The sequence below is a fragment of the Stegostoma tigrinum genome, chromosome 26, assembly GCF_030684315.1.
Source record: "Stegostoma tigrinum isolate sSteTig4 chromosome 26, sSteTig4.hap1, whole genome shotgun sequence".
In the NCBI taxonomy this organism is placed as follows: Eukaryota; Metazoa; Chordata; class Chondrichthyes; order Orectolobiformes; family Stegostomatidae; genus Stegostoma; species Stegostoma tigrinum.
The window spans coordinates 14,129,085-14,155,803 of NC_081379.1; the positions used below are offsets into that span (position 1 = coordinate 14,129,085).

At 42.0% G+C, this 26,719-nt stretch overlaps 1 protein-coding gene across 4 annotated transcripts in view; it reads left to right on the forward strand.

Annotated features, from left to right (window-relative positions):
- The first annotated feature begins 5,488 nt into the window (after positions 1 to 5,488).
- Positions 5,489 to 26,719, forward strand: part of zgc:158398 (uncharacterized protein LOC568894 homolog) — a 28,569-nt gene continuing 7,338 nt past the window's right edge. The window contains exons 1-3 of one of the 4 annotated variants that reach the window (XM_048556165.2): positions 5,489 to 5,575; positions 20,951 to 21,074; positions 25,167 to 25,398. In XM_048556165.2, the coding sequence (XP_048412122.2) occupies positions 25,240 to 25,398 (159 nt within the window). In that variant the 5' untranslated portion in view covers positions 5,489 to 5,575; positions 20,951 to 21,074; positions 25,167 to 25,239. Of the gene's footprint in view, positions 5,576 to 5,675; positions 6,118 to 20,950; positions 21,075 to 24,060; positions 25,399 to 26,719 lie in introns of those variants that run through there. The other 3 variants (XM_059654984.1, XM_048556167.2, XM_059654985.1) reach the window with 3 other exon arrangements.

The following is a 26,719-nucleotide window of genomic DNA, read 5'->3' on the forward strand; positions in this document are numbered from 1 at the left end:
CAATGAACCTTATTTAAAAAAGCAGTATTATTTCCATCGGCCCACTTTGGGATTGTCAGTTTGCAACGCTGGTTAATTAGGTGCAAGTTGTCTTTTTTTTTCCTTCCTGTGCACCAAACCACTAAGAATCAGGCCATTTTTAAAAATGTTTTCCAGTGATCCTGTTATTAAACACCTCGAACAGGTCAGACATGAACCCAGGCTTCCCAGCTCAAAGTCAGAGAAACTCAGTGCCATAAAAGACAGGGTGTTGCTCTTGTTCTTTTAATCTTTGTGTGGAAGTGGTACAGAACTCAGTTTTATTTTTTATTCAACCTGTTTTTCTAATCAACCTGTTTAGAGGTGTTAGTATGCACCTCTGGAGCAGGTGGGCCTTTAACACAGGCTGAGGGGTAGAGACTCCATTTCTGCACCATAAGAGGGCTCCCTTGAACTAAGTCTTATTAACCCTTACAAGCCACTATCACCAGTTCATTCTCAATCTGCCCAATTCCTGATTGGTTTCCCTAAAAGTCTATAATCTAAGTGACATCACTTCCTAATGGCAGTTAGTTGAATCCTTGTCAATTACTTATGATTATCTATTGAGATAATAGGGTATATTATAAGATCCCCTTTACTCATGACTGATAACCCTGAGTTCCTCATCTTAGATTTGCTTCCTTGGTGTGAGTTCCTCAATAAATCAGTGAAAATTATTCATTGCAATTAAAACTATAGTGTGTTTTTAAAAAGTACATAATGACAATCAAGTGAAGGTTTGGAGGGATATGGACCAAATGGGACCAGTTTGGGAAACCTGGTGTGGATGGGTTGGGCCGAAGGCTGTATCACCTGAGGTAGTAAAGTATTGTTATATTTAATTAATACATTGTCTCCATTAATAAAAGTTTTAAAACATTAAAGTAATCACTTTTACAGAATGTTTACACAAATATACATTTAACAAAATGTGATTGCTTATCTATAACTTTGGATTAAAGCTGGAGTGATGCAGAACACAAGTCTTTTTATTTTCCTTTAATAATGACCCAGATACTTAATTGACTTGATTTAATGAATGAGGTTACTCATTCAACTTTTTGAAAGTCTGCAAGTTATTGTTTTGTATTATGAAACTAAGTGTGAGGGGTTCCCATCCCCACCCCCAAGTGAGGTTGTGTTCAGGTCCATAGGTGCCTGACTACAGTTAAGCAGAATATAATTTAGTTCCTCACTTGCTTAATCAAGTCACAAACTTATTAAAATAAGACCTAGCAGAAGTGGACCGATCGGCCCATTTATTCCACTGCTATTCAGTTAGATCATGGCAAACCTGAACACTTTCAATTCTATTTCCCTGTCTCTGCAGCTATCTGACCATCGGTTATCTAATTGGATGGGTTGTTTTCCTACTGGTATGCTTGAAGCTTTATCAGTAATGTCTATAGTGGTAATCCTACAGTTCTAACTAAATCCTTCATTACTGTCTCATGCTCCATATACCCTCAGGCGGTAATATATCCCCTCAGTTCCGTGTTATCATATAATCATTTAAGACCTGAATGTCTTGCCAATTGTCTTTAAAATGTTGGGCTGTTAGCACTTTGTGTGATAATCTGTGTCCAAGATTTCAAATTACCAGTAATTCACCAAGATGTTGATTTGGGTTGGAGTGTTTCAACTATGAAGAGAGGCTGAATAAGCCATAATTGAACTAGTAGTACCTTACCAAATGCCTTCTGGAAATCAAAGCATACTACAGCTACTGGTTCCCCTATATCCTGCTTGACATCTCAAAAAATTCTAATAAAGCTGTCGGGTATGATTTTCCTTCATGAAGCCATGCTGACCATTTGATTTGTGTTATGTATTTCTAAGTGCTCTGCTATTGCATTTTTTATAATGTATTCTAATATTCTCTAATAAGATAAGTTAACTGGCCTACTTATACCTGTTTCTTTTTTGGCCTCCTTGTTTTGAATAAGGGTGTTATATTTGGCAATTTTCCAGAATTCTCCAGATATTTTCCCACTCCTGGAGGATTTACTATCTTTGTAGCTATTTCCTTCAATACCCTAGGACATATCTTAGATCCAAAGACTCACTGGCTTTTGGTCCCATTAATTGCCCAATTAGTTTTTTTCTTTAGCGATTCTTACTTATTTCCTCCTCCCTTTTATTAATACTGTTGCAAAAATACAATGTAATTCCCTTTACCATGATGACATGCATAACACTTAATCAACTCCTACCGTTTCCTGTTTCCTCATTATTTCCTCAGCCTCATTCTACGGGGCCTATGTTCACTTTGGCCTCTTACATAAATTTAAAAGTTTTACTTTGATATTACTTGTTTATTTAAACTCAGATTTTAATTTCATTTTTATTGTTTGTTGATCATTTGGTTTTTAAAGCATTCCCAATTTGATAATATCCTCCTTTAGTTAACCATATTCAGATTATCTCCTACTAAGAATCCTTTCTTAGTGGGATATCTCAGAAATTTTATGGTGCAGGAGGATGCCATTGGCTCATGTACCTGCAATCACTGCTCAAGATGAGCATCATTATCTAAGTGTCAATCTTTCTTTTGCCTTTTCCCTATACCCCTGCACACTGTTGCTATCCAAGTAATTATCCAATGACATCTTGAATTCCTCAATTGATCCTCCTTACATCACAGTTCCAAGTGCTTTTTGTACCCTCATTACTTGCTGTGTAATGAAGGTTTCACATATTACCCTTGCTTTTACACACCACTTTTAAATCTTTGATATAAAAGGTAAAGTCACTCTAGTCTCACCAGACCATACAGCTGTTCTCTTAATAGAGAGATGCCTGGTGGTGGTTTAATTTGAGAGTCACCACACTTCAGGCAAGGAGAGAAGTTGAGAAAGAGAGTAGTAACCTCAGCCAGTGTGGGAACTGAACCTGCATCACACATCAGCCAACCAGCTAACTGACTTTGTTTGAATCATGAGCTATTTTCTTAACCATCAGTCATTGTTCCTGAACTGTCACTAAGCTCCTTTGCCAGTCCACTCCAGCTAACTCTTGTCCTCAACCCTTAATAAGGATAATTACAAAGTTTTAAGCATAACTATCTATAACCCAATTTATTTTTCTCCAACTGAGTGCTTGTTTTTTAACTGTGTGATGGTTGTTTTTGTAAGTGATCTTTTAGTAAGATCACTTATGAAACCTGTCTTTTTCAGCAAATACCCATTTCAAAATAACATGATTGGTTGAATCCACAGTATATTTTAAAATAAAACTGTCTCAAATACACTGGAAAATCCTTCCTCATGGCTACTCTGCCAATTTGGTTCTCAATCCGCATGAAGATCGTAATATACTGCCTTTTTAAGATCAAACCAGTTGTCCTCCATTTGTGCCATTAATTCATTTTGTATTGTTCTGAATACTGCATGCATTCGAGGAGCCATTAATTTTGCCTTTTGAAATTAAAATACAACTTTTTGAACTATAAAACATTTATGAGTTATTTTTGATAAACTGTAAACTTGATATTTTACATGTCTGTAATCAGACTTTCATGAGAGCTTGTAGTGTAGAGTTGCCAATTTGGATGAATTACTGTAGGTTTTTGAATGATATCGCATCTTGCAATGTATTTCTGGCCTTTGCACGAGGGTCAAAGGCAAGCCATTTTGCACACAGGAGCTTGAAAGTGTATTGTTTCTATGTATGTTCTTTGTATCTCCATACTTGTAACAATGTACAAATAGGAATTAAAAGTTTGTGCAAGGTGACCACCATGTGTATAATAGTGCTAGCAATGCTTTCCTAGGTGTTACTGTGTCTAATGGGGTCGTTAGCACATTTACACTTTGTGTCCCTTTTTTTTGGATTAAAGATGATGCGGAGGCCCTGGAGTCAGATTTGGGTGGACAAGTTCAGAAGTCACAAAACCAGGTTATGGTCCAAAAGCTTTATTTGAAATTTCGAGCTTTCAAAGCGCTGCCCCTTCATCAGGTGAAGTGAAAGCATATGGGCATTGATTTTATAAGCTAAGATCAAAAGGTCGTGCAAATGGTGATAGGCTAAATAATAAGTTTCTGCAGGTGGTCAGATGTGTCAGATAGTGTGTGGAAAGTATCAACAGCTGAATAGCAAGTGAGGGGATAACCTATAATCTGCTGAATTAAAGCAGAACAATAATTAAAATTAAAAATGTGCTAGAGACAAACCAGATGGCTGAAATAATACAGTCTGTATAAGAGTTGTACAATGAGGGTCTAACCAAAGTAACAAATAATGCAAAACTGTACGAACTAATTAGGACAGGGAGAGATCATAACAAATCAAGGCGATGGTGGCAAAACACAGTGTGATTGCACTAATACAAAACGCTATGGTGCTGTCACACAGTGCAACCCGAACCTAAGATCGTGGTTGAGGCCATTGTCATGGGTACAAAACTTGGCAATTAGTTTATCTGCCTGGCGCTTCTGCATTGTTGTGCATCTCGAAGGCCCCCTGGCAGGATGTTTACCAGAAGGTTGGAGGCTGAATGTCCTTGGCTGCTGAAGTGTTAACCTGACTGGGAGTGAACATTCCTGGCTGGCGATTCTTGCATGATGTCCATTCATGTAGTGTCTGCATGGTCTCGACAACGTACCATCTCTTGGGCATCCTTGCCTGCAGCAATGAGGTGGACAATATTGGCTGAGTCAAATAAGTATCTGCCATGTATGTGGTTGTTGGTGTTCTGACTGATGAATGGATAGTAGCATCCATGTCACTGATCTGATATGTCTTGCAGAGGTTGCTGTGGCAGGGTTGTGTGGTGTGCAGTCAATTTTCAGAAGGCTGGATCAAAGATAACATAGTGCGGAGCTGGAAGAACACAGCACATCAAGCAGCATCAGAGGAGCAGAAAAGCTGATGTTTTGGGTCGGGACCCTTCAGTTCTTACTATCAAAGATGTCAACGTTGATTTCATATCACCCCAGCAGGAATGAAAGTTACCAATTCTAACAGGGCCCATGCGTTTGAGGCCAGTTCTGAACCTGTGCCATTCGCAGTAGTAAAACATGTCACAAGCCCCAGCACTGCTGATGTCACCCGTCCTATTCTGCTCTCTAAAGCTGCTTGGAAGACAGATGTTGAAATTTAAATGTAAGAGGCTGAGCCATGTACGCTGATGTCCTGGAAATAAATTTAAAATAAACCATAATATAGAAACAGCCCTCAATATAACACGATTCACCATTCTCAGTCAAACATGTACATGAAGGAAAGATAAAACAGAAATTGCAAGTCATCTCTAGCATTTTAAGTAGAGAGGGGGGAATAAACAGGGCGCACTGAATGAAAGGTCCCCAACGGTAAGAGAAGCAATGTTTTAGAAATCTGAAATTAAATTAGCAAGAGAGCCAAGTAGCATCTGTGGGCAGAAACACATGGCTTTCTGCTTTGTCAGGTCAATGACCCCTCACAAGCCACACGATGCAAATCCCTCAACCACGCGCGATGTGGGTATCCACACGCAATAACCGGTTGTCGTGCGGCATGACGCAACGCGTCTTGGTGGTGTCTTCCGGTCGGGTTGGTAGACGCAGCGTCTGAGGTGAGTGACTTTGCAGGCGAGGGCTCCGCACTGGGACTGAAACTGGGTCATTGGAAAGCGAGGCGCCGGCCGGTGTCTGCGGGGAGGCTAATGCGTAGCTCAGATATTTTGCTGAAGAACGCGGTACACACTTAGACCTGACGTTATAATGGTCTAGGCCCCGTTGTTCGGGTTTATTTTACTGTTTCTAGTCTACTGAACATATTAAGGAGAGAACTTGCTCAGGGTGACACACTTGTTCGTTTGGCCTCAAGTTGAATATAAACTCCTCAATCGACCTCTTTCCACCCCCAGGAACAGCTGACTGCCACACGTATTCACCCCGTTTCCCCACAAATAACATCCCACCATCTGCTGTTTTCAAATCTCTTGTTTTTGGAGCTGACCGTGACCATGGAGTTTCACCGACTGGTACAATAACAACCTTTAAAAGGCTGAATACATGAATAGGAAAGGTTGAGGGAGATTTGGACCAAATGCTTGCAAATGGGGCTAGATTAATTTCGGACATCTGGTTGGCATATGACGAGTTGGATTGAAAGGTCTGTTTCGGTACTGTATAAGTTTAAAACTATGACGAACTTATTACAAAACTCCTGTAGCTACTAGCATACGAGTATAAAGTATCAAACCCCTTGAATGCCCTAGCGTTTTATAAAGTATGCTATCACAAAATTCAAGAATGCGGTTTATGATATATAAGGAAACATCCTCATGCCAGTTTTAGTACATGCACTATTTGGCATCCAGTATAATTCTGTTTTGTAATCTCTGTACCTGTAAGCTACAAATATTCACTTTGTAAATGAGTTTTCTTCTCAAGATGAATTACTATCAGTGCTTTCAATTGTAATGAACATAAATCCAGTCTGAAAATAAGATAATGTGTGTAGTGTGCTTTAAATATTTTTCATTTGTTTGCATAAACATTTTACATAACACAATCTTCGTCAAGTTAGTCCTTTCAAATTTATATTGGGGTTGGTGTAGGCTTTGGGGGAAAAAAAAATCAAGTTTACAAAGATGTTAGATTTGCAACCTTAGAAGTTGTAGAGTCATACAGCATAGAAATGGGCTCTTCAACCCAAGTTTTCCATGCTGACCAGGTTTCCTAAACTGAACTTGTCCCATTTGCCTGCATTTGGTCCATATCCCTCTAAACATTTTCTTATCTGTGTAGCTGTTCAAATGTCCTTTAAATGTTGTAATTGTACCTGCCTCTACCACTTCCTGTAGCAACTCGTTCCACATCTGCACCACCTTCTGTGAAAAAATTGCTCTTCACGTCCCTTTTAAACATTTCCCCCCCCCCCCCCCCCCCCCTCACCTTATACCTATGCTGTGTAGTTTTGGATTTACCCTGTACCATGGGACGAAAGACCTTAACTATACACCTTATCCATGCCATTATGATTTTATGAACCTCTATAAGGTCACCCCTTCAGCCTCCTACAGTCCAGGCAAAAAATCCTAGCCTATCCAGCTAGTCGTTATAACTCAAGCCTTCCGGTCTCGGCAACATCTGTGTAAATCTTTTTTGGACTCTTTCCACTTTAATAACATCCTTCCTGTAGCAGGGCAACCAGATTGTACACAGTACTTGAAATGTTGCCTTACCAGCGTTCTGTACAGCTGTGATGTACAAAAGTGTTCCGACTGATGAAAGAAAGTGTGCCAAATGCCACCTTCACACTGTCTACCTGTGACGCCACTTTCAAGGAACTGTGTATCTGCACCCCGAGGTGTCTCTGTTCAACAACACTCCCCAGGTCATTAACTGTGAAAGTTGTCCTGAGTTGTCTTACCAAAATGCATTACCATGTACGTATTTGTGTTAAACTCTGTTTGACATTCCTTAGCTCACTGGCCCAGTTGATCAAGATTTTGGTGTACACTTAGAAAAATACGTCAAGATTTTCTCAGTAAAATGACTTTTATGTTTTAAGAAAAAATAAATCTTTTGAATTTGTCCCAAGTCCACTGATGAAATCACCTAGCATGATGGTGAAACATCTGAACAAAAACAAGCCAGCTTGGCAAGCTGCTGCCCTCAAGTCTATAAAAGAAAAAGTCTTGTGCAACAATAAAAGTTTTTGTTAAAGAATAGCCCAAGGAATACTTCAGCACCATTGATGATTGTTTCCTGTAATGTTTGGCTGGGAGGGATAACGATCATATTTTAGTAATTTACAGCAATCTAAACAAAACGAGTAGCAGTTTAATTTGCCAAAATGTTTATACCTGATCAACTACAAGCTCTAAAGACTATTATTTAACTGCTTGCAATGCCCCCCATACTTGTAACTGAGAGACAGCTGCTCTTATTTAGTGCAGGTCGGTGGAAGAAAACTAATAAGCTGAACGTAATTGAAGGAAAGTGACAATTTCTCCTGTAGGCCAACACCCCACCATCTCCTCCGAAATGTTAGTATGTGAAACATTGCATTGTATATAGTTGCACATTGTAAGTTTGGTAGTGAATCCAATCAGTAAAGTTGCACATTTTTCTCTTGTTTGCAAGTGCATAATTAATACGGGGGTTCTGCTATAACATGATAGTTGCGTTCCAGTGTGACATCGCATTATGAAAATCATGCTTTACAAATAACAGGGCCTATGGGGAAAGCAGTTGGAGGTATAACTCAAAATTGCTCAAAAATCACTCAAGTCTAACACAAAGGAAAGCACAGTTTGAATAAATATTTAATTCATATCTAATAATGAAATCAAGGTAAATTTAACACCTTAACTCTTTAAAAAAAATGGCAAGACGACTTGATGGAGTAGGTTTTGAGGTTTTAATGCAGGGGCTGAGGGCCATATTCTTCTGGATGTGAGTTTGCTCGCTGAGCTGGAAGGTTAGTTTTTAGACATTTCGTCACCATTCTAGGTAACATCATCAGTGAGCCTCTGACGAAACGCAGGTGTTATCCTGCTTTCTATTTATCTGGTTAGGTTTCCTTGGGTTGGTGATGTCATTTCCTGCGTTGGTGATGTCATTTCCTGTTCTTTTTCTCGGGGGTGGTAGATTGATTTGGAGCCAATTTGTTTGTTGATGGAGTTCCCGTTGGAATGCCATGCTTCTAGGAATTCTCGTGCGTGTCTCTGTTTGGCTTGTCCTAGGATGGATGTGTTGTCCCAATCAAAGTGGTGTCCTTCCTCATCTGTATGTAAGGATATGAGTGATAGTGGGTCATTTCGTTTTTTGGCTAGTTGATGTTCATGTATTCTGGTGGCTAGCTTTCTGCCAGTTTGTCCAATGTAGTGTTTGTCACAACTATCCCAACACCCACAAACGAAGCTGCATTAGAACATTATTCTAATGAGCCACCACACACTGCAGCACAGAGGAACTACGCGGAGCAGAGGAAAATCACCTATACAGCGTATTCAAAAAGAATGGGTACCCTATGAACACAGTCCGCCGAATCCTCAGCAATAAACCCAAACAAACAGACAAAACGGGCTCAGAAACCATAACCATTCTCCCCTACATCAAAGACATTTCCGAAATGACTGCCAGACTACTCGGACCTCTTGGCATCAGGGTAGCCCACAAACCCACCAACACACTAAAACAGCAGCTAATGAACTTAAAAGACCCTATACAGACAACAAGCAAAACAAACGTCATCTACAAAATACCTTGCAAGAACTGTGACAAACACTACATTGGACAAACAGGCAGAAAGCTAGTTACCAGGATACATGAAAATCAACTAGCCACAAAACGACATGACCCACTATCACTCGTATCCTTACATACGGATGAGGAAGGACACCACTTTGATTGGGACAACACATCCATCCTAGGACAAGCCAAACAGAGACACGCATGAGAATTCCTAGAAGCATGGCATTCCAACCGGAACTCCATCAACAAACACATTGGCTCCAAATCAATCTACCATCCCCTGAGAAAAAGAACAGGAAATGACATCACCAACGCAGGAAATGACATCACCAACCCAAGGAAACCGAACCAGATAAATAGAAAGCGGGACATAACGCCAGCGCTTCGTCGGAGGCTCACCTAGAATGGTGATGAAACGTCTGAAAACTAACCTTCCAGCTCAGCGAGCAAACTCACGTCCAGAACCTCAACCTGAGCTACAAATCTTCTCAAAACTCACTGGCCATATTCTTACTCATCATCATCATCATTATCATCATCACCATCAGTTGCAGATGTGGTTGCAGGGTTAGGGCGAGAAATAATTAATCCAGAAATGGATGGCTGTGGTTCATTGTCTTCTGACTGTTTCATGGGGATGGCATAAAAGAGACATCCAGTTCTTGCTGCTTTGCCCTTTTTCTTCTCTCGTGAAGAAACTGTGAAATGAGCAAGAATCTGCAAAGGGACATAGGCCAGAGAGCCGGGAAAGAATTGACAAATGGAGTGTACTGTCGGAAATGTGAACTTTCCCACTTTAGCAAGAACAGTATTATTATTTAAATGGAGAGAGATTGCTGAAATCTGAGGTATAGAGGCCTCTGGGTGATCTGGTAAAATGAATCACATTCTAAGAATGCAGGTACAGCAAGTGATAAGGATGACAAATGGAATGTTATAATTTTTGCAAAGGGAATGAACTATAAACAATAAGCATCTTTTAGCTGCAGTTGCACAGATGAGACTACCTCAAGAATAGTGTGTACAGTTTTGGTGTCCTTATTTAGAAAGATGTCAACAAATTAGAGATAGTTAAGAGAAGGTTCACCCAACTGTTACTTGGGAGGTAGGGTTATCTTAAGGAAACGTTTAACATAATGGGCCTCTGCGCGTTGTAGTTTTGAAGGATGTGAGGTGATCTTATTGTAAAATATGATCCTGAAGTGACTTAACAGTGGATGCTGACAGGATGAAGTTGGAGAAAATAAAGCGAAGGTGCACAGTTTAGGAAAAAGGGGTTGCTTGTGAAAGATGGAGGTGAGGAGAAAATATTTCTCAGGGTCACAAATCTTTGGAACTTTCCTCAGGATCCTTGAATATTTTTAAGGCAGAGATAGATGCATGATTAACAAGGGAGCCAAATGGTATTGTGGTAGGTGAAGAATGAAGTTGAGGCCACAATCAGATCCGTCATGATATTATTAAATGACAGTATAGGTTCAAAGACCTAGATATTCCTGATCATTTGAATGTAATTTAATCACAGAATAAAATGTGTAAAATTTGCTATATACGGTGGTAACTTGGAAAAAAAAAGTCAGATCTGCTGTTATGGGTATTTTCTAATCGACCTATTCAGTGATGTTGTTATACTCCTTTAGAGCAGGCAGGACTTGAATCTAGGCCTCCTGGTCCAAAAGCACAAATGCTATCACTGGTCCACAGAGCTTTCTGTATCTTCTGTTATATGATGCAAGTTTGATCAGGCATCAGAAGTGATTTTCCAAAAACCCAAATCTAGAATTTTGTGTTAGATCACCACCAATAATCTGCTGTGAAGTGCACCCATGTGGGTGTCAGAAAGGCTTGCCTCGTTATGTTTGCCAGCAGTGGACCAGTTTCTTCGCACTCACTGTCCAGAAATTCACATGAAGAATGAACATTTTACAAACACTGACCTAGTCTTGAGGATGAGCTGTGGTGAAGTGACAATATTGGAGTAGGAACCATAATAACATTAGCTACTTTTGCTTGATCATCAATCGATTCAACAAATTCTGTCTATCCTCTGTCCCTTTTGTTCATTTATGAAGTGATAGTGTTTAATATGATCTTTCGTTTATCAGAAGTATACAACACATGACCTGGCAATGTTAATGTCTGATAAATGAAACCCACAAATGATTCTTTCTGGTGATTTGAGAGCTGTGAAGCGATTTTTATGGTGACCAGCAAAAGGGATATCAAAATGTGTCCAAGACAGGACAATATAGATGCTCAAGTCGAATAACTTGCTTAAGATTTTTTGTAAAATCCTGGTACAAAATAAATTACATGGTGCCACCATCTGCAATGAAGTTTATCACATTTCTGAAGTTGAATATAAAGGTAAGTTGAAGTCAGGCCAAAAAAAAAATCAAGATTCCCAACCTGGAGTGTCCAGGATCCACAATTGAATACATGGATGCTCATTGCAAACAAAAACAGATTTGTGGGAGGGGAAGGGGGTTCTGAAATAAATAGCGAGAGAGTGAGAGGCAGATAGAAGATGGGTAAAAGAGAAGATAGGTGGAGAGGAGACGGATAGGTCAAAGAGGCGGGGATGGAGCCAGTAAAAGTGAGTGTAGGTGGGGAGGTAGGGAGGAGATGGGTCAGTCCAGGAAGGACGGACAGGTCAAGGGGGCAGGGTGAGGTCAGTAGGTGAGAGGTGGGAAGAAGGGATATGGTGGGAGTAAGGACAGGTTAGGGAGGTGGGGACGAGCCGGGCTGGTTTTAGGATGCGGTAGGGGGAGGGGAGAACAGGAACTCATATTCCGCTTGGGAACCCTGCAGCCCAATGGTATCAAGATAATAAAGTGTGAAGCTGGATGAACACAGCAGGCCAAGCAGCATCTCAGGAGCACAAAAGCTGATGTTTCGGGCCTAGACCCTTCATCAGAGAGGGGGATGGAGAGAGGGAACTGGAATAAATAGGGAGAGAGGGGGAGGCGGACCGAAGATGGAGAGAAAAGAAGATAGGTGGAGAGAGTATAGGTGGGGAGGTAGGGAGGGGATAGGTCAGTCCAGGGAAGACGGACAGGTCAAGGAGGTGGGATGAGGTTAGTAGGTAGATGGGGGTGCGGCTTGGGGTGGGAGGAAGGGATGGGTGAGGGGAAGAACCGGTTAGGGAGGCAGAGACAGGTTGGACTGGTTTTGGGATGCAGTGGGGGAAGGGGAGATTTTGAAGCTGGTGAAGTCCACATTGATACCATTGGGCTGCAAGGTTCCCAAGCGGAATATGAGTTGCTGTTCCTGCAACCTTCGGGAGGCATCATTGTGGCACTGCAGGAGGCCCGTGATGGACATGTCATCTAAAGAATGGGAAGGGGAGTTGAAATGGTTGGCGACTGGGAGGTGCAGTTGTTTATTGCGAACCGAGCGGAGGTGTTCTGCAAAGCGGTCCCCAAGCCTGCGCTTGGTTTCCCCAATGTAGAGGAAGCCACACCATGTACACTGGATACAGTATACCACATTGGCAGATGTGCAGGTGAACCTCTGCTTAATGTGGAAAGTCATCTTGGGGCCTGGGATAGGGGTGAGGGAGGTGGTGTAGGGGCAAGTGTAGCACTTCCTGCGGTTGCAGGGGAAGGTGCTGGTTGTGGTAGGGTTGGAGGGCAGTGTGGAGCGAACAAGGGAGTCACGGAGAGAGTGGTCTCTCCGGAAAGCAGACAAGGATGGGGATGGAAAAATGTCTTGGGTGGTGGGGTCGGATTGTAGATGGCGGAAGTGTCGGAGGATGATGCGTTGTATCCGGAGGTTGGTGGGGTGGTGTGTGAGAACGAGGGGGATCCTCTTAGGGCGGTTGTGGCGGGGGCGGGGTGTGAGTGATGTGTTGCAGGAGACGCGGTCAAGGGCGTTCTCGACCACTGTTGGGGGGAAAGTTGCGGTCCTTGAAGAACTTGGACATCTGGGATGTGCGGGAGTGGAATGCCTCATCGTGGGAGCAGATGCGGCGGAGGAATTGGGAAAAGGGGATGGAATATTTGCAGGAAGGTGGGTGGGAGGAGGTGTATTCTAGGTAGCTGTGGGAGTCGGTGGGCTTGAAATGGACATCGGTTACAAGCTGGTTGCCTGAGATGGAGACTGAGAGGTCCAGGAAGTTGAGGGATGTGCTGGAGATGGCCCAGGTGAACGTGAGGTTGGGGTGGAAGGTGTTGGTGAAGTGGATGAACTGTTTGAGCCCCTCTGGGGAGCAAGAGGCGGTGCCAATACAGTCATCAATGTAATGGAGGAAGAGGTGGGGCTTGGGGCCCGTTTAGGTGCGGAAGAGGGACTGTTCCACGTAACCTACAAAGAGGCAGGCATAGATAGGGCCCATGTGGGTGCCCATGGCCACCCCCTTTGTCTGTAGGAAGTGGGAGGAATTGAAAGAGAAGTTTTTGAAGGTGAGGACGAGTTCGGCTAGGCGGATGAGGGTGTCAGTGGAGGGGTCTGGTCGGGCCTGCGGGACAGGAAGAAGCGGAGTTCCTTGAGGCCATCTGCGTGCAGAATACAGGTGTATAGGGACTGGACGTCCATGGTGAAAATGAGGTGTTGGGGGCCAGGGAATTGGAAGTTTTGGAGGAGGTGGAGGGCATGGGTGGTGTCATGGACGTAGGTAGGGAGTTCCTGGACCAAAGGGGAGAAAATGGAGACCAGATAGGTGGAGATGAGTTCTGTGTGGCAGGAACAGGCTGAGACAATGGGTCGACCAGGGCAGGCAGGTTTGTGGATTTTGGGAACTTTGCAGAACACCTCCGCTCGTTTCACAATAAACAACTGCACTTCCCAGTCGCCAACTATTTCCACTCCCCCTCCAATTCTTTAGATGACATGTCCATCATGGGCCTCCTGCAGTGCCACAATGATGCCACCCGAAGGTTGCAGGGACAGCAACTCATATTCCACTTGGGAACCCTGCAGCCCAATGGTATCAATGTGGATAATAAAATGTGAGGCTGGATGAACACAGCAGGCCAAGCAGCATCTCAGGAGCACAAAAGCTGACGTTTCGGGCCTAGACCCTTCATCAGAGAGGGGGATGTGGGGAGGGAACTGGAATAAATAGGGAGAGAGGGGGAGGCGGACCGAAGATGGAGAGTAAAGAAGATAGGTGGAGAAGGTGTGGGTGGGGAGGTACGGAGGGGATAGGTCAGTCCAGGGAAGACGGACAGGTCAAGGAGGTGGGATGAGGTTAGTAGGTAGCTGGGGGTGCGGCTTGGGGTGGGAGGAAGGGATGGGTGAGAGGAAGAACCGGTTAGGGAGGCAGAGACAGGTTGGACTGGTTTTGGGATGCAGTGGGTGGGGGGGAAGAGCTGGGCTGGTTGTGTGGTGCAGTGGGGGGAGGGGATGAACTGGGCTGGTTTAGGGATGCAGTGGGGGAAGGGGAGATTTTGAAACTGGTGAAGTCCACATTGATACCATATGGCTGCAGGGTTCCCAGGCGGAATATGAGTTGCTGTTCCTGCAACCTTCGGGTGGCATCATTGTGGCAGTGCAGGAGGCCCATGATGGACATGTCATCAAGAGAATGGGAGGGGGAGTGGAAATGGTTTGCGACTGGGAGGTGCAGTTGTTTGTTGCGAACTGAGCGGAGGTGTTCTGCAAAGCGGTCCCCAAGCCTCCGCTTGGTTTCCCCAATGTAGAGAAAGCCGCACCGGGTACAGTGGATGCAGTATACCACATTGGCAGATGTGCAGGTGAACCTCTGCTTAATGTGGAATGTCATCTTGGGGCCTGGGATGGGGGTGAGGGAGGAGGTGTGGGGACAAGTGTAGCATTTCCTGCGGTTGCAGGGGAAGGTGCCGGGTGTGGTGGGGTTGGAGGGCAGTGTGGAGCGAACAAGGGAGTCACGGAGAGAGTGGTCTCTCCGGAAAGCAGACAGGGGTGGGGATGGAAAAATGTCTTGGGTGGTGGGGTCGGATTGTAAATGGCGGAAGTGTCGGAGGATAATGCGTTGTATCCGGAGGTTGGTAGGGTGGTGTGTGAGAACGAGGGGGATCCTCAGTTCGCAGCAAACAACTGCACCTCCCAGTCGCAAACCATTTCCACTCCCCCTCCCATTCTCTTGATGACATGTCCATCATGGGCCTCCTGCACTGCCACAATGATGCCACCCGAAGGTTGCAGGAACAGCAACTCATTCCGCCTGGGAACCCTGCAGCCATATGGTATCAATGTGGACTTCACCAGTTTCAAAATCTCCCCTTCCCCCACTGCATCCCTAAACCAGCCCAGTTCATCCCCTCCCCCCACTGCACCACACAACCAGCCCAGCTCTTCCCCCCCCACCCACTGCATCCCAAAACCAGTCCAACCTGTCTCTGCCTCCCTAACCGGTTCTTCCTCTCACCCATCCCTTCCTCCCACCCCAAGCCGCACCCCCAGCTACCTACTAACCTCATCCCACCTCCTTGACCTGTCCGTCTTCCCTGGACTGACCTATCCCCTCCCTACCTCCCCACCCACACCTTCTCCACCTATCTTCTTTACTCTCCATCTTCGGTCCGCCTCCCCCTCTCTCCCTATTTATTCCAGTTCCCTCCCCCCATCCCCCTCTCTGATGAAGGGTCTAGGCCCGAAACGTCAGCTTTTGTGCTCCTGAGATGCTGCTTGGCCTGCTGTGTTCATCCAGCCTCACATTTTATTATCTTGGAATCTCCAGCATCTGCAGTTCCCATTATCTCTGGTATCAATGTGGACTTCACCAGCTTCAAAATCTCCCCTTCCCCCACCGCATCCCAAAACCAGCCCAGTTTGTCCCCTCCCCCCACTGCATCACACAACCAGCCCAGTTCGTCCCCTCCCCCCACTGCATCCCAAAACCAGCCCAGCCTGTCTCTGCCTCCCTAACCTGTTCTTCCTCTCACCCATCCCCTCCTCCCACCCCAAGCTGCACCTCCATTTCCTACTTACTAACCTCATCCCACCTCCTTGACCTGTCCGTCTTCCCTGGACTGACCTATCCCCTCCCTACCTCCCCACCTATACTCTCCTCTCCACCTATCTTCTCCTCTATCCATCTTCGGCCCACCTCCCCCTCTCTCCCTATTTATTCCAGAACCCTCACCCCATCCCCCTCTCTGATGAAGGGTCTAGGCCCGAAACGTCAGCTTTTGTGCTCCTGAGATGCTGCTTGGCCTGCTGTGTTCATCCAGCCTCACATTTTATTATCTCACACTTTATTATCTTGGATTCTCCAGCATCTGCGGTTCCCATTATCCCTGGCCCAATGGTATCATTGTGGATTTCACATGCTTCAAAATTTCCCCTCCCCCACCACATCCCAAAACCAGTCCGGCAGGGTTTGAGCTGTAGGGAGAGGCTGAATAGGCTAGGGCATTTTCCCTGGAATATCAAGAGAACTTCATAGAGGCTTATAAAATCATGAGAGGCGTGGATAGGGTAAATAGGCAAGTTTTTTTTTGTCTGGGGTGAGGGGTGAGTCCAAAACTAGAGGGCATAGATTCAAGAGAGGGGAAAGATGTGAAAGAGACCTAAGGGGCAAATTTTTCATGCAGAAGGAGCTGCCAGAGGAAGTGGTGGAGGCTGGTACAATTGCAACTTTTAAAAGACATCTGGATGTGTATATGAATAGGAAGGGTTTAGAGAGATATGGGCCAAATGCTGTCAAATGAGACTAGATTAATTTAGGATATCTAGTTGGCATGGATGAATTGGACTGAAGAGTCTGTTTCTATGCTGTGCATCTCTGAGTCCACGAGAACAGCTAACTCTGAGCCGCAAGTTATCTTGGATTTTTGAACATCTAGACACTACTGCTATTTCAGTACTTTACAAGAAGCTAAAGATAATAAGTAGGGAACATTTTTGCAGTCAATGAATCTTCAATCAAGCATGTAACTATATTGAGGGTGGCACAGTGGCTCAGTGGTTATCACTGCTGCCACACAGTGCCAGGGAATCCAGGTTTGACTCCAGCTTTGGCAACTGCCTGTGTGAAATTTACATGTTCGCCGCGCATCTATGTGCGTTTCCACCAGTTGCTTCAGTTTCTTCCCACAGTCTGAAAATGTGCAGCTTAGGTGGATTCACCAGGGTAAATTGTCTGTAGCGTTCAGGGCCGTGCGATTCAGGTTGATCAGCGATGCTACTGTTGGGATTATGGGTAGGGTAGGTGGATGGAGGGTTTTGGAGGGTTAATGCAGGCTCAGTGTGCCAAATAGCCTCTTTCTGCTCTGTTGGGGTTCTGATTCTATAATATTAATAATTTAATACAGTTGCTGTATTCAAATTCACATTTCATTCCCGTGAGTATTTGTACTGTGTACTGAACCTTGCACTAAGGAAGGGGATGTTAGAAACAACAGCTGGCGTATTCCAGTTGGCTGCAGATTCTGAAAGCTTGTGTGACTTGTCATCCAATAATCACAGCTGACGTTGTGGTTGTTTTCTTCTTTTGTGTAAATACATTTTTGTAAGATCTTAGTTCAATGTGGTGCATTTCTAATGTGGCTTTTGATATTTATGATGCGCAACTGAAGTCTGTTTTTGAACTTTTTCAAAATAAAGGAGCCTGAAGTGATTTTCATCTTCACTTTATCAAAACAAAAATAAACAGGAGGAAAGTATTTTTATTTACATATCCACACAGGTCATATCTTTTTAAGAAACTATTTGTCTAGATTGATTTATTCCTGTTCAATACTTTTTAGTCTTGTCTGTTCACCACTGAAATATGAGCCATAGAATTCTGGTTACTTTCAAGCTGATGCTAGAACTTCCAGCTTAGAAGTGAAGTCGTATGTGGCCAATTTGTATTTCTTTTGAAAAACTACCTTAGATCTACTTTTGATATTCAATCAATTCAGGCTGTTGAGCAAACCCAGTTCTGATGGATAGGTTTGACAGTTGGACTGAAAGTTGGACAGCCCACTGGGTCAGGTAATGCCTTATGGCTTCCTCACTGTAAATTTCATACTCTGCATGGAAACAAATTCAATATATGTTTGGTATCTAGTTTACAACTGTTTTAAAATGGCTACTTAATTCCAAAGTGTTGCATTTTGTTACAGATGTAAAACAGTATTTGAAATAGAGATGGCTGTTAGATGAATGTTCTTGTACAGATCAATGGTCTTAAAGGCACAGAGCAGGATAGCAACTCAAAATCCCAGTCACGATCTAGATCAGGGCCTGGCCATAAGTGAACCACAAGGATCATGCTAGTCTGGCTTAATGTTGAGCTATATCTAATGGCTCTCGTCCTTCTTTTTGTCTGTCCCAAGATCTCTGACAAAAGGTAGCGTGTCCTCTTCCTTTTGCTTCTCATGAAAACAGAATTAAAAATAAGAACTCGATGTAGAGATCTTCATGAACTTGGGCCTGAGTATTCTGCAGGAAATAAGCTATGAATATTGTAATATGTCTCATTGAAATCAATAGAAATAGGATTTGTACCCTAGTGATTTTTTAGAAAGGAAATGGAATTTGCAATGGAGCTGCAAACATCATAGCTCAGTAGAACAATACACTCCAAAGACTTAATTTGTGGCTATCCAAAGGATGACTGCTAGAAGGTATGTAAGAGTTGCCCTGCTGCTCTGATTCTCCCTGAGTATGTGTGTCTTATTCCAGCAGTTCTACTGAAATACATGAAGCTCAAGAAGCTTTAATCAATATATCTTTCATAACAGAAACTAGATTTACGTTATTTCATAGGCCTTCCTTTAGCAAAGTACCTTGAGCAGTGAACTATAAATGCCAAAAACAATTGTGGAAATTCATTGTAACTACATCTTATGATTTTAAAACAGTTTTTATGTTGAATTTAACATCTGCTACTGATGCAGATTTGACACCTCATTCCTGTGGAGCTGATGAAAATTTCTAAACGGATTAGGGCGATTCCTTGTTGATGCCCTAAATCAAATGTTTCCATGGTTTATTTTGAAATTTTCTGTGTTTTGTGTAAACCCAGAGCATTGTAAACTGATGATTGTAGCATGTCCCCAAACCTCTTGTAAAAGAATCACATATTGCTCCATTCTGATGCTTGAAAAACAAAGTAAAATTGAATGAGGCATTGTAGTATGAGTATGAGGCATTGCTTAAAAATACCTCTGCACACTTAGAAGAAAAGTTCCAATATTTTAATGCTTTTGTTTCAGAAATGTCAATTTTTTAAAAAAAAATGTTTAAACAGTCTGAACATCATCATTGAGGTAACAACAGCATTCATAATCATTGCAACAGTGTTTTTTATTTGCTTTGAGAGTCATTTTAAATTCTCTAACTTCCATTACTTTGTACCATCACCCTATTCTGACATCATTAACTTTATCTCTGGAGTTACCAATAGTGATGTCCAACCTGGATGTCACGGTTAAGTTGTGAGGAGAGATTATTCAGATCCTGATTTACAGCGTCCGCAGTTCTTTTGGTTATTATACAAATCCAACCTATTTTCTCCAGAATTTAGAAGGTTAAGTGGTGACCTGATCAAAGCCTTCAATATATTTGATGTACAGAGAGACCTGGGTGTTCAGGTCCATTGTTCTCTGAAGGTGGCAACGCAGGTCAATAGTGTGGTCAAGAAGGCATACGGCATGCTTTCCTACATCGGACGGGGTATTGAGTACAAGAGTTGGCAGGTCATGTTACAGTTGTATAAGACTTTGGTTCGGCCACATTTAAAGTACTGCGTACAGTTCTGGTTGCCACATTACCAAAAGGATGTGGGTGCTTTGGAGAGGGTGCAGAGGAGGTTCACCAGGATGTTGCCTGGTATGGAGGGTGCTAGCTATGAAGAAAGGTTGAGTAGATTAGGATTATTTTCATTAGAAAGACGGAGATTGAGCGGGGGACCTGATTGAGGTCTACAAAATCATGAGGGTTACAGACAAGTTAGCAAGAAGCTTTTTCCCCAGAGCAGGGGACTCAATTGCTAGGTGTCATGAGTTCAAAGTGAGAGGAGGAATGTTTAAGGGAGATATGCGTGGAAAGTTCTTTATGTAGAGGGTGGTGGGTGCCTGGAACGCGTTGCCAGCGGAGGTGGTAGACGCAGACACGATAGTGTCTTTTAAGATGTATCTGGACAGGTCCATGGATGGGGAGGGAGCAAAGGGATACAGACCCTAAGAAAATAGATGACAGGTTTAGACAGAGGGTCTTGATTGGTGCAGGCTTGGAGGGTCGAAGGGCCTGTTCCTGTGCTGTAATTTTCTTTGTTCTTTGTTCTATATTAACAGGAAAAGACAGGATAGATAAAGATAAACTATTTAAATTGGTTAGAGATCGTAGAACTAAGATTCATTGTCTGAGAATTAGGATCATACCATTCAGGAAAGATTTTAAGTGTTTCTATGCACAAAGTTTAGTAAATATTTGGACTCTAATCCACAAATAGTAGTTGATCCTGGATCAGTTGCTGATTGTATATATGAATTTTTCTTTTAACAGCAAAGGTACTAAGGAATATAGGTCAAAGGGAATTATATAGCGTTGGGCCACAGATCGGCCATGATCTCATTGAATAGTGAAATAGGCTCGAGAGGTTGAATGGTCTACTGTTCCAATGTCATTACTTCAAGTTCACTTATTACGTAACAGCAGTTGATGAATTAAAAATTACTACTGATAGAAATCTAATGAAAATTACAGGAATATCATAAATCTCAAGGACAAAGCTGTGTAGTTTGGGTTCTTAGCACTTCGGAAATAAAATGATACTCCAGTTTCATTGATGCACTTTACCATTGTGACTTCATTTTTTTTCATGCCAGTGCAATGATATTTGATTGTTGACATCTCCTTTGTGAAGATTTCTCAATCTTTGAAGAGGCATCTAATTTAAGACTGGTGGCAAAACGTATTGTTGATCAGGAAACCAAACTTTGATATCATCAGGTTAGTGCATTCCTAATATTGCTCAATGTTAATGTTTATTTATGCTTGTTTCTGGCATTCAAAGGCTTACGTGTTGTTATTACTTAAACTGGAGAGATGGATTGGAGTGGGAGGCACGAACAGTAATCTAGAAACTACTATCTGTTAGATTTTCTCTTTCCTTCACCCAAGATGCATCTGGGCTCAATTAGCACCTTCCACATCAACACTGAAATTGTGAATTAATTAAGGAAGGAAGGGTTTTGGCCTATCATTTTGTGTAATTGTAATTACCTTGACAGACTGCAGCAGCTGTGTTCAGATTCTCAGGTAGATTATCAAATTTATAAACTCTTACTGAGTGCATTCTATAATGCAAGCCATAACACGAGTTCTAACAGAAAACATAGCAATTAAGGCTGTAAACCTAACATAGCACATATAAATTTTGAATCATGCAGTATCAGAACTGAAATAGGTTGTTCAGCCCATCAAATTTGCTGTGACATATAATGAGATCATAGCCAATCTGATAAACCTCAAATTCACTTTCCTGCCTTTTCCCCATAATCTTTCCTTCTGTTACTGTTTAAAAGGCTATCTAAATCTTCAATATATCTAATGACCCAACCTCCTGCAGCAAAGGAATTACACAGATTCACTACTCTCTGTGAAAAGAAATTCCTCCTAATCTGTTGAAATGAACAAACTGTTACTCCGAGTTGATGTCCTGTGGTTCAAGACTCTCCAAAAATGGGAAGCAACCTATCCGGTCAAGCCCCCTAAGAATCTCATATGTTTCAATAAGGTTGCCCTTCAAAATTTCCATGAGTTCAAGCCCGACCAATTTAAATTCTCCTGTTAAGAAAATCCCAGCAGGCCCAGAATCAACCTGGTGAATCTTCTCTGGACTGCCTTCTTTGCTAATTCACAATATTCTGCACGTGGTCTAACTCATGCGTTGTATAGTTTTAGCAAGATGTCCCTATTTTTATCCTCTATTCCATTAATGTACAGGACTTTGAATTGTGTGAAAAAGAGAGAACCAGAGGCACAGATAATATAATTAATGTCCTCACCCAAGAATGTAAATATTTTTGTTATGGGTGCTGCTAGAATGAAGTTTGTTTTATTCGTTCACGGAATGTGGGCATTGCTGGCTGGGTCAGTATTTATTGCTGTTGAAAGGTAGTGGTGAACTGCTGAAGTCTGACTGTCAGTGTACCCATAGTGCTGTTAAAGAGAGCATTCAGGGATTTTGACTTAGTAACATTGAAAAAAAGTGATGCAGTTCCAATTTAGCATTTGGTTTGAAATGGAGGAATTGTGAAATTAATTGGAGAGCTGATTTGTCTGGGCACCCAAAGAGTATCAGGTGCCAGTTTTGAATTATTAAAGATGAATGTGACTTAAAAATTATTTAAGCAGCGATAATATTGAAAACATTAAAAATGAAGCTATTGTATTTTGAGATTTTCATTTCAAGATGTCAGGAACATGAAACTTGTATTTTGTGATTCTCCTTGTCCATATGTCTGGGTTTTCGAGTGCAGGCGAATTGATAATTTTTGTGGGAAAGGGAGGTAAATGTTGCCCTTTGGGTTAGGAAGCTAAAAAGATTAGAAGAGCATTTAAAAAAATGTTAGCGGTAGAGACTCTTGCTCTTAACAATTCACAAGCTTTGATACTGTTTCTTAGCAAAAATGTTGGAAGAAATTCTAAAGACATTTAGCAGCAATACTCGTTGAATGATTCATTGTCATGAAGTCACAATGTAATAAAGCACACTAAACAAAATATGTGAATGAAAAAAGACTGAGGATCGATGCAGTTTTAAGATAGCGAACAATGGAGTGATCTATAAATTGAGATGGGTGCGTAGCAGAAGTCAACTATCTGTTTTATAATGAAAGTGGTATGTTTTAGTTTGCTGGACCTGCTAGGAAAAAGTTGCTTAGGAACTTACTATGCAAAGCAAAGAAAGGGAATATCATCTATTGTCATTTTAGTTCGTTTTATTATTGCAGATGTATCTAAAAATTTAAAAAGGGAGTCTGTTATCATCTAATATGAAAGAATGTCTGAAATCCAGTGGAATGAGGGAAAACTTGATGGACGTAGAGTTAATTGTGTTTAATATAGGGAGCTAGTAATCAGCGGAGTGAGTTGTATACATATGGCTAACAGAAGTTAAACTCTGAAATTAACTAAGTGTGAACTTGAGTTCTGTTTAAATAGTTATTTTTTGAAGTAAAACAATCATCACTGTACATGAGGTGGTGACAAATAGTTGGGTGCCATCACTGCACATGTGTTTAAAAAAATAGCTGCCTTTAGTAACGTTGCCAAAGGACACCATAACGTTGTGAAATGGGGGAGTTGTTAGCAAACATTAGGGGTAAAGGCTTGGCAACTGATCAGATAGAAAAGAATGGAATCAAGTGAGTGCGGTCTGCCCAACTGGATGATTGTGGAGAGGTGTTCTGAAGAGAATGTTGTAGTCAATTGTGTCAAAGCCTGCAGACAGATTGGTTAACGGAGCGCATGTCATTTGTGACTTGAACAGTTGTTTTGCTACTGTGGAAGGGACAGAAATGAGATTGAAGTGATTCACACGTCGACTTATAAGAAATATATGCATGGTTTTAGCAGGGGGTATAGATTCAAGGACTTTGAAGATGGAAAGGAGATCAGTTTGTAGTAGTTTGTAAAGACATGCTGCTAAGGGTTTTTTAAAAAAAATATAGGTTACATAAATTTTTAAATTTTTCTATAGACTTGATGTGTAGCAAAATTGAGGTAAAAGAAGATAAATGTACAAGTTCGAATTGCTTAACAGTAGGAATTATAGTAATGGAACTGAATATCACAAATGCTTACTGGATTAGATGTTGTACACGTCAGGGTGATGTATCATTGCTGTTGCAGTAGCATGCAAAGCAACAAAGTGTAAGTTGCTATTTGTACTTCTCAGATTCAATCAATGTTGATTTTTTTTCTTTTCCAGTGGAAACACTTGTACTTTCTCAGTGAAATACACAGATCTGGTTTTCTTGTCAACGGAAGGCTATCTGTGCTTTAGACCAAACAGTGCTGACCCAGGTGCAGTGGGTATAACGGTTATATGAGTTACAGGGAAGTTGGTCTGATGAGATCTGTTTGTGGTTGGGTTATTTTTCTTCCATCATTCTACAGCTGAGGTAGTAGCCATAACTGAGAAGAGCACAAAAAAGTAACTAATAAACTAAACAATACTTGTTTTTCCTGTTTACAATCACATCATCATCGCTGCCCCTCTCCAATCAAAAACTGCAGCACTGTCTGAGAAGTGTGTTGTTGCCTGACTTGGGAGCTTTTTTACAGATTTGTTCAGGATACCTGATTGAAATTAGCCTGCTAGGTTGTCTGCCAGATACATCAGTTAATCTTCAGTATTGTTAAGAGCCTTGACCCCTTCAAAAATTGACATTTGCTTAAATTCTATTTCTTTAACATGTCGCTTCTTAAATATTAAAACATCCCAGACTATTGAAATATGTTATGCTTTGTCCCAAACATTCCGGAGTAAGGTCGTGCAAAGAACCTACTTTAGATTGTTTTTTGACCTGTTCTGTTAAGTACAGGTGCATGGACATTTTATCAAGATAGCAGTAATATGTGATTTTTCCAAATGCATTTGAATAACTTGCTGATATGGCAAAAGAACCACAAACCATCAAAATTGAAGTTGGCATACTTGGAGCTTGGATTGGGCGTATTGAGAGAGGGTTGAATTTTGATTCATGGATGGAGTATTGATGCAGGCTACTGGATTTGAACAAATTGTGCTGAGAGCAGTGGGAAGCCAGTCTATGATTGTCATCCCAAGGTCCAGCAAATATTTCACTGTCTGCAACGTCCATAGGAGGTGACCTGATCTGAAATTGGGCAGTCCTCCAAAAGCAAAATTAATCAGTTAGTGAACTTCATGTTCTGCCAGCTCCAGAATGCTATAGGCTTTAACATGAGATCATTTGTTCAGTTGGTGAACAGTGCCGTGAACTTGAATTCCATTTAGAAAATGAACTAGAAAATATATACTCATGTTTTATGTAAATTCTGTTATATGTACAGGTGTTGCCAGCATTGACTCATCTGGTTCAATGTGCATAAGCTGTTTTTAATCTAGTTGTAACCAGCTGTCACCATGGTATCATGGCATCTGTTGGAGAATGTGAAGTATTTTATTCTCCACCGACCACCAATGATTTTATTTATTTTGAGCGTCAGCTCTTTAGGCATCGCTTTCTTCAGTCTTGGGATCTACATTCAGTCACATGAAGTCTCCAATCCTGATGTGCCTCAGGTAATTGCAATGATGAAACAAATTATATTTAGTAAAGCAGAGCCCCATGGCCTCATTTCTCCTCTCAGCCTACATGGAGCTCATGGGATAAATGAGAATGTAAAATTGTTGAAGTACATCATCAACTTTCCTCTTGCACTTACTCCTGCAATTGGACATTTTGGGAACTGCATTGTTACAATCTTGTCTGTTATACCCTGTGCCCTGTAAGTTGCTAATGAAAGTTATTGAAGTTTTATTTTCTTAATTCCCCTGAAGACGGTCCCTGGCCTGTGCAAAATTAGTTCGTATGAGCTATGATAACAAGACCATAACTACAACTGGCCTCTATGTAAGCCAAGGGTCAGCGGTAGTAGTTGTATCTCATAGTCGTGGATAACATCCCCAACCATGTAATCTCTTCTGCCCCTTCACATTTCCAGTTAAGATGTTTAAATGGAGACTTGTGTGATCTGTCAATTGGATGTGAAAGATGCAATTAGAAGCAGGGCTGCCCTTGCCATAATGACTCTGACTACATTTGCTCTGCCAGCATTTATATCTTAGCACCATCAGGAGTAGACCCTCCAGTATTGTGTGTTTACTTCAATAAACAACTGCTGTGCTTGTTGACAAAAGAGGTAGTGACAGAGCTGTAATGTCCACTGTAATCATTGGAATTCAGAAGATTGAGGTGGGGGATTTTACAGAAACATATAAAATTATGAAGGGAATAGATAAGATAGAAGTAGAGAGGATGTTTCCACTGGCAGGGCAAGCTAGGACAGGGCATAGCCTCAAGATTAGAGGGAGCAGATTTAGAACTGAATTGAGAAGGAACTTCTTCACTCAGAGGGTGTTAATCTATGGAATTCCTTGCCCAGTGAAGTAGTTGACGCTACTTCAGTAAACGTTTTTAAAGCTAAGGTAGATTTTTTTAACGATAAAGGAATTAAGGGATACAGTGAGAACGTGGGTAAGTGGATCTGAGTCCATGAAAAGATCAGCCATGATCTTATTGAATGGCGGAGTGGGCTCAATGGGCCGAATGGCCCACTCCTGCTCCTAGTTCTCATGTTCTTATGTTCTTATTTTGACACTTCCTGAGGATGTGAAAAATATATAAATCCAGCTTAAGCCTTTCAATTTCCCTTCGATAAATTAGGTCTTGTTCCAATTTCTAAATGCTATCCAATAGTCTTATGTAGATGTTGGACTGAGGACAGGACTGAGCTTGGCTCTGCTGCCCTTCATGAATATCTTTTGTGATGCTCATTGATTAGTCAAAGCATGAAGGATAATGTCTTGATGTGTTTTAGGTGGACTGATGGTGCAACACAGT